Source organism: Strix uralensis, chromosome 33 (genome assembly GCF_047716275.1).
Source record: "Strix uralensis isolate ZFMK-TIS-50842 chromosome 33, bStrUra1, whole genome shotgun sequence".
Classification (NCBI taxonomy): Eukaryota; Metazoa; Chordata; class Aves; order Strigiformes; family Strigidae; genus Strix; species Strix uralensis.
Window position 1 is genome coordinate 1,671,819 of NC_134004.1, and position 8,262 is coordinate 1,680,080.

Consider the following 8,262-nt stretch of genomic DNA (forward strand, 5'->3'; position numbering starts at 1 on the left):
TTTGGGGACAGTTATCCCATTTTGGGAAGGTTATCCCTGTTTTGGGGACAGTTATCCCTGTTTTGGGGACAGTTATCCCCATTTGGGAAGGTTATCCTGTTTTGGGGACAGTTATCCCTGTTTTGGGGACAGTTATCCCCATTTTGGGAAGGTTATCCCTGTTTTGGGGACAGTTATCTCTGTTTTGGGAAGGTTATCCCCATTTTGGGGACAGTTATCCCATTTTGGGACAGTGGACCATTTTGGGATGGTTATCCCCATTTCAGGGACATTATCCCTGTTTTGGGGACAGTTAACCCAATTTTGGGGACAGTTATCCCCATTTTGGGGAAGGTTATCCCTGTTTTGGGACAGTTATCTCTGTTTTGGGATGGTTCTCTCTGTTTTGGGACAGTTATCTCTGTTTTGGGGACAGTTATCCCATTTCAGGGACATTATCCCTGTTTTGGGATGGTTATCCCATTTTGGGACAGTTATCTCTGTTTGGGGACAGTGGACCAATTTGGGGATGGTTATCCCCATTTCAGGGACATTATCCCTGTTTTGGGGACAGTTATCCCCATTTGGGGACGGTTATCCTTGTTTTGAGGATGGTTATCTCTGTTTTGGGACAGTAGTTATCCCATTTTAGGGAAGGTTATCCCTGTTTGGGGATGGTGGATCCATTACAGGATGGTTATCCCTATTTTGGGGATGGTTATACCCATTTTGGGTACAGTTATCCCATTCTGGGGACGATTATCCTGTTTTGGGATGGTGGATCCATTTCAGGGATGGTTATCCCAATTTTGGGGACGGTTATCCCTGTTCTGGGACAGTCATTGCTGTGCTGGGGACAGTTATCTGTGTTTTGGGACGGTTATGCCCATTTTAGGGACAATTATCCCCATTTTGGGGATGGCTATCGCTGTTTTGGGACAGTTATCCCCATTTTGGAGATGGTGGTCCATTTTGGGGACAGTTATCCTCATTTTGGGGATGGTTTTTCCCATTTTGGGGGCAGCAGAGCCATTTTGGGGCTGGCCCTGCCCGTTTGGGGCCTGGCAGTGCCTGTTCTGGGGATGGCAGCTCCTTTCTGGGCGCAGCTCTCCCCGTTTCAGGGGGGGTCGGTGGCCCTGCCCTCCCCAGACCCCCACATTTGTGTGTCCCCCACCCCAGGAGCTGGTGGTGCAGAAGGGCTGGCGCCTGCCCGAGTACACGGTGACGCAGGAGTCGGGGCCGGCGCATCGTAAGGAGTTCACCATGACCTGCCGCGTGAGCGCTTCGTGGAGATCGGTACGGGACCGGGACACCCCCGGGTGTGCTGGGAGGGGACAGGACAGGGTGCCAGGCTCCTCTCAGTGTCCCTTGTCCCCTCCCCGCAGGCAGTGGCACCTCCAAGAAGTTGGCGAAGCGCAACGCGGCCGCCAAGATGCTGGTGCGGATCCATAACGTCCCCATGGAGCCACGGGAGGGCAGCGAGGCCGAGGTGGAGGAGGACCAGTTCTCCATGGTACCGGCCAGTGAGGGGTTAATGGGGGGGGACGGGACACGGGCACCCCGAGGCCACTCTGAGAGGTTAACAGGGGGGACATGGACACCCAAGGTCACCTCGAGGATTTAACAGGCGACATGGGCACCCTGAGGGCACCCCAGGGGGTTAATGAGGACATGGGTACACCGAAGCCACTCTGAGAGGTTAACGGGGGGGACACGGGCACCCCAAGGTCACCCCAAGGGTTAATGGGGGACACAGGCACCCTGAGGCCACTCTGAGAGGTTAATGGGGGGGACACGGGCACCCCGAGGCCACCCTGGAGGGTTAATGGGGGGTATATGGGCACCCAAGGTCACCCTGAGGATTTAACAGGGGACACGGGCACCTGAGGCCACCCCAGGGGGTTAATGGGGGACGTGGTCACCCTGAGGTCACCCTGGGGGCGTTAATGGGGGACACGGGCACCCTCAAGGTCACCCCAAGGTGTTAACAGGGGACACAGGCACCCCAAAGTCACCCTGAGGGTTTAAAGGGGGACATAGGCACCCCCAGCGTCACCCTGAGGGGTTAATGGGGGACATGGGCACCCCAAGGGGTTAATGGGAAGGACATGGCCACCCTGAGGGTCAGTGGGGGACACCCTGAGGAGTTAACAGGGGACACGGGCACCCCGAGACCACCTCAGGGGGTTAATGGGGGACACAGGCACCCCCAAGGTTACCCCAAGGGATTAACAGGGGGGACACGGGCACCCCCAAGGTCACCTCATGAGATTAACAGGGGACATGGGCACCCCAAGGTCACCCCAAGGGGTTAACAGGGGTGACATGGCCACCCCAAGGGGTTAATGGGGGACATGGGCACCTCCGTACCCCTGTTTCCTGGACCCCCAATGATTAAAGTTGGGGGGCAGCAGGGCAGGGGGACACCCAAGGGTGACCTGGGTGGGGACCCTCTGGATTTGGGGTCCCATGGGGGGTCCCCATGAGGGGTCTCAACAGCCCCCGCGTTCCCAGGGGTCCCTGAGCCCTCTTGTCCCCTGGGGGGTCCCCATGGGGGATCCCAACAGCTCCCACCTTCCTGATGTGGCCCCACATGAGGGTCCCTGAGCCCCCTTGTCCCTTTGTGGGGGGTGTCCCCAGGGTGTCCCCATGCAGGGTCCCTATGGCCCTGCACCTCCAGGGTGCCCTGCACGGGGTGGAGGGGGTGTCCTGGTGGTCCCCGAGCCCCCCCATTTCAGTGTCCCCACAGTCCCCAAGCCCCACGTGGGGTGTCCAGCGGGTCCCCGCTCCCCGCCCCCTCCCTCCGTGTCCCTTGGGTGTATGGGGACTGTGGGTGCTCCCTGCACCCCACAATCCCCACGGGGCGGGGTGAGGACTGTCCCCAAGCACCCTATGTGTCCCCCCTCGCCCCCCCACAGGCAGGCCCCAGGCTGGAGGGGCTACGAGGGCGAGCGCCCGGCTGCACCTGGGACTCGCTGCGCAACTCGGCGGGCGAGAAGATCGTGCAGCTGCGGAGTCACCCGCTGGCACCCATGGGTGCGGGGGCCTGCGCCCTCCTCCAGGAGCTCTCCGAGGAGCAGAGCTTCGCCATCAGCTACCTCGACATCGGTGAGCAGCCCCCCCCCCCCACCTCCTCCTCCTCCTCTTCCTCCTTCTCCTCTTTCTCTCTGAGCACCCCAACCCCAGCTCGGGGTGTTGGGGGGGTTGTTTTGTAATGGGGGGGGTGTTTTGGGGTGACGGGGGGTGTATGGGTGCATGTGTCCCCCCCCCCACAGATGCGCTGAGCCTCAGCGGGCTGCACCAGTGCTTGGTGGAACTCTCGACGCAACCGGCCACGGTGTGTCACGGCGCAGCCCCCTCCCGCGACGGCGCCCGCTCCCAGGCCGCCCGCAACGCCCTCCAGTACCTCCGCATCATGGCGGGGGCAAATAAACCCCCCCTGCGCCCCCCCATCCACCCACGACACCCCGGATGGACCCACGGACGCTCCCGATGGACCCACAGACTTGGATTCGCCGACCGACACGCGGAGTTTCTCCGGTGGGTACCCCCAAAGCCACCCACGGACACGCAGACAGACCCCCCCGTGCTGCGCCCACGGACAGACGGACAGACGTGGGGCCCCCCCCCAGCAGAGAGGAGCCCGGACAGACCTCAAGGCCCTGGGGGCACCCTCTGTCCTACCCCCCCTCCCTCCTCAACCACTGCCAGGGGGTGAGGAGGGTCCCCAGGTGCCAACCAGCCCCCCCGGGAATAAAGCTGGGGGGGGGTTTGTAAACTCCCCGCGTCGGTGTCTTTTTGGGGGGGTGAGGGGGGTGTTGGGGGGCAGAAGGGGCGCAGGTGCCCCCCACCCCCCTCACCCCCCCAGGGGCAAAACCAGAGCGAGCGTTAAGGGGGGGAGCGGCGCCAGTTTATTGGGGGACGGACGGACCCACGGACGGACTCGGGTGGACTCACGGACGGACTCAGGGACGGTTTTGCAGACAGACGGCTCCAGGGCCGGACAGACGGACGGACGGACGGACGGACGGAGGCTCAGCGGCGGCGGCCGAAACGCTGCGGCGTCGCCATGGTCCAGAACGGGGCGGCCGGAGGGTCCCAACTGCGGGGGCTGAGCCGGGCCGGGGCCCCCCCCTGCAGCCCCCCGCCCGAACCTGCCGCGGGGGACACGCAATGCTGGTACCCCCGGGCGGGACGGACGGACGGACAGGGATGGGGACGGACGGACAGACGGACATGGAGGGGGATGGACGGACAGGGATGGGGACGGACAGACAGACGGACATGGAGGGGATGGATGGACAGGGATGGGGACAGACGGACATGGGGGGAGGATGGATGGACAGGGATGGGGACGGACAGACAGACGGACATGGGGGAGGATGGATGGACAGGGATGGGGACGGACGGACAGACGGACATGGAGGATGGATGGACAGGGATGGGGACGGACGACAGACGGACATGGAGGATGGACAGGGATGCACTGGGAGGGATGGGGACAGAGGAGGGGGATCCAGAGGGATGGAGGGGGATGGACAGATGGACAGGGGACAGGCACGACGGGGACAGACAGACGGAAGGGGACGGAGTCAGTGCCGGGGAGGGACGGGTGGGAACAGCGGGATGGATGGACAGACAGATGGATAAACGGACTGAGGGACTTGGATGGGGGACAGACAGACCCGGGATGTTTGGGGACAGACTTGGGATATTTGGGGACAGACATGGGGCATTTGGGGACAGACAGACATGGGATATTTGGGGACAGACTTGGGATGGTTGGGGACAGACACAAGACATTTGGGGACAGACACGGGATGTTTGGGGACAGACATGGGACATTAGGGGACAGACACAGGATGTTTGGGGACAGACACGGGACATTTTGGGACAGACACAAGACATTTGGGGACAGAGACAGGATGTTTGGGGACAGACACGAGACATTTGGGGACAGACACAGGATGTTTGGGGACAGCACGAGACATTTGGGGACAGACATGGGACATTTGGGGATAGACTTGGGATGTTTGGGGACACAAACGGGACATTTGGGGACAGACACGGGACATTTGGGGACAGACACGAGGCGTTTGGGGACAGACACGGGACATTCTGGACAGATGGACACAAACGGGACCCCCCAGCACCGGCCAGGCCGCCCCCACTCGTCCCCTCTGGGTGTCCCCAAACCACCCGACTCCTTCCCCACCCCGGGGGGTCCCCAAACCCCTGGGTGCCCCCCCCGGTCCCGCTCACCTCTGCGGCTGGGGGGGGGGCCCCCGGGCTGCGGGCGGGGCGCTGCAGGGAGCGGAGCAGCGCGCTCAGGGCGGCGGCGGCGGCCCCGGGGGGGCGGCGGCGGCCCCGGGGGGGCGGCAACGACCTGTGAAACGGGGAGGGGAGGATGGGGGGGGGGTCACGGCAGCCCCGGGACCCCCCCAAAATCGAAAAGATCGTTGCTTCAACCCTCCCCGCCCCCCCCCGCAGCGCCCCGACGGCGCGGGCCGGGGCTCACCGGGGCCAGGCCGGGGTCGGTACCGGGGTCGGTGGCCCCGGGGCAGCAGCGGGCGGCGCGGAGGGTCCCCGCCAGCAGCAGCAGCAGCGGCAGCCGCCGCCCCGCCATCGCCCCCGCCGCCGCCCGCCGCCGCCGCCGCTCTTATAACCGGGCCGGGCCACCGGCGGGCAGGGGGGGGGTGGTCCCGGGGGACCGGGAGATTGCGGGGATCAATCCTGGCCCCGCCGCCGCCGGGCGCCGCTAATGAAACTCATTTACCAGCCGCGACAGTCGCCACCGGGGACGGACGGACGGACGGGGGCGGCCCCGCACCCCCGCCCCTCCCGGGACCCTCAACCGGAGCCCTCGGGAGCGAGACCCGCCCCCACACCCCCCCCCCCTCCCCCGGGACCCCCCCCCCGAACCGGGACTCCCCCGAAACCACGACCCCGCCTCCCCCCCGAGCCAGGGACCCCTCCCCGGCCCCCCCCCCCCCCGCCCCCGCCGGCCGCGGCTCGTTGCCGCCACCCCGCGGCCTCGCCGCGCTCCTGCAGCCCCGACGGGGCGGCCCCGGCTCAGCCGCTCCCGGGACCCCCCCCAGCTCGGGTCTCACCTACCCCCTCCCACCCAAAACCAGCTGAAATCGCCCCAAATCCTCAACCCGAGGGTCTCGCAGACCCTTACCCCCCCCCCCCCCAAACAACAAGCTCACCCGTTGTGTCGTGTCCTCCCCAGCTGATGGCTGAGGGTTGTGACAGCCCCCACTGACACCCCCCCCCCCCCGCCCTGTCCCCCAGGCACGGTGGCCCCGGGACAGGTGACACCGGCGTTGTCCCCCCCGTCCCCCCCCCCAAGCAGAAAGCGACAGCCACCAGCTCCTGGGTAATATTTTAATGTTATATTTGCAGCATAAATAAAAGGCACATTACATGTTTGGTACGACGCGGCTGCGGGGGGGGGGGGGCGGCGGGGGGGGACACGGGACGACGACAACATGTCCCCCCTACGTGTGTGTGTGTGTGTGTGTCCTGCCCCGTGTCCCCGGGCCCCCGCGGGGGCTGTGAGGACCCGCTCACAGAGGCCCGGGGTGGGTGGGGGGGTCCCTCGGGGCCCGGGGGGGGGGCCGCGGGAAGGGGGGGTTACAGCTAGAAAAACCGTTTCGTTGCGTAAGGAGCTGCGCATCCGTTCAGGAAGTTGATATATGTCTATATAGGTCTGTATATACTCATAGATATGTATTTATTTTTATTTTTTTTTTATAGATACTACACCCTCGTGGTTACGCTTTTTGGGTTTGTTTTTTTTTTTTTCTTTTTTTCCTTTTTCTTGGCTTCTTCCATTAATGATCGTCAAAGCTTGCTGTACCAAGCAGCTGAAGGGGTTGGGGGGGGGGAACGACACACAATACCCAGGACCCTCCTCCCGTGTCCCCAGGGACCATCGGGTCCCTCTGTCACCTCCTGGGCTCCTTTTGGGGCAGGAAAGTGGGAGTCCGTGGGATTGGGGGGGGGGGGCCACGAAACTGGGGAGAAACCAGACAGAAACGGGTCCACAAGTCCCAAACTGACAAATTTCCCAGCTGAGCCATTGGAATTCAGAACCAAGGAGCCAGTTGGGCAGGGGGGTGGGAAGGCGGCACTGAACCCCCCCACCCCAATCCTGAGGGAGAGGAGGGAGGTTCAGCGTCCCCCCGGGACGTGTTTTTCAGCCATTTGTTTCTATTCGACCTTCCAGCGACTAAAAATCCCGATTCCCGAGGGCCGATGCCACCGTCCAGCTCCAGCACGATCTAAACGGCACCTTCCAACCCAGCGGGGCTTTTGCAGGAGCCCCAGGGTCACTCTGTCCCCCAACAATGAGGTCCCGGGTGACCCCAACACTGCGACCGCAGAGTCGGGGTTCAGGGGACCCCACGGGAGCGACAGCGGCACCAACCGGGGTTCGGCGAAGGCACCGCGGCCCCGGGGCTGGCAGAGGTGCCCGACGAGGTGCTGAGCGGCAGCCACCCCCCCCCCGGGAGCTGCTGAAAAGCAGGAGAAATCATCCGAGAGCAGAAATCGAGGTTATTTTTTTTTTTTTTCGGCCCACCCAAAGTTGTCTGCGAAGTGTCTAAGCCAGAGTTGAACCAGCACGGGAGGGAGGAGAAGAAAAAGCCCCTTTCACCCTCGCCCGTCCTCACGGGCATCACCCACCTGCCAGAAAGTCCCTTTTCCCACCCAAAACCAAGCCCCGCCCCGCCACCAAACCCAAAGCACGTCCTACAGCCGCTGCCGCGCTGACCTAGAGCTGAAACCACCCTCCGAGAGAAGCGAGGGAGGAGGAAAAGTGGAGCAGAAACGCAGCAGCCGTTGAGCTCTCGGGAGCGGCTGGAAGGTCGCGGCGGGGATTTGAGCCCACGGGAGCGGCGCCGGCAGCTCGGCTCAGCGAGAGGAGCCCACACTGAGCCCGGCTTTTCCCTACGCGGGCAGCCCGACGTACCCACGCGTGGCTGCTCCGTGGCACGGAGGAGGAAGAGCTGGTGGGAACACGCTCTCTACGTGCCCTCCTCTGCCGAGAGCCCGGAGTCACCCCTTCAAAACCAAACCCGCTGGAAAAGCGACGGCCACTGGGACGTTCAGCTCCTCCTGAGGCTTAAGACCGGCTTAACGTGGGCTTTGTGAGCCAAGCAAGGGATGAAGCTCACCCTCGTGCCCTGAAGTGACATTTACGGCACCAGGGATGGCACCGGAGAATTCCCCCGTTGCCTGAGGCTGGGGGGGGGTCTTGGCTAAGGGTCATGTTGGGTT

At 63.6% G+C, this 8,262-nt stretch overlaps 1 protein-coding gene across 1 annotated transcript; it reads left to right on the top strand.

Moving 5' to 3' along the window:
- Positions 1-962: 962 nt before the first annotated feature.
- On the top strand, positions 963-6,160 carry TARBP2 (TARBP2 subunit of RISC loading complex). Its single transcript, XM_074853784.1, is given in 6 exon segments — positions 963-1,252; positions 1,255-1,275; positions 1,365-1,492; positions 2,898-3,087; positions 3,255-3,519; positions 3,967-6,160. Coding segments are annotated over 6 exon segments (2,283 nt in total). The 5' UTR covers positions 963-978; the 3' UTR covers positions 5,372-6,160.
- The last annotated feature ends 2,102 nt before the right edge of the window (positions 6,161-8,262 follow it).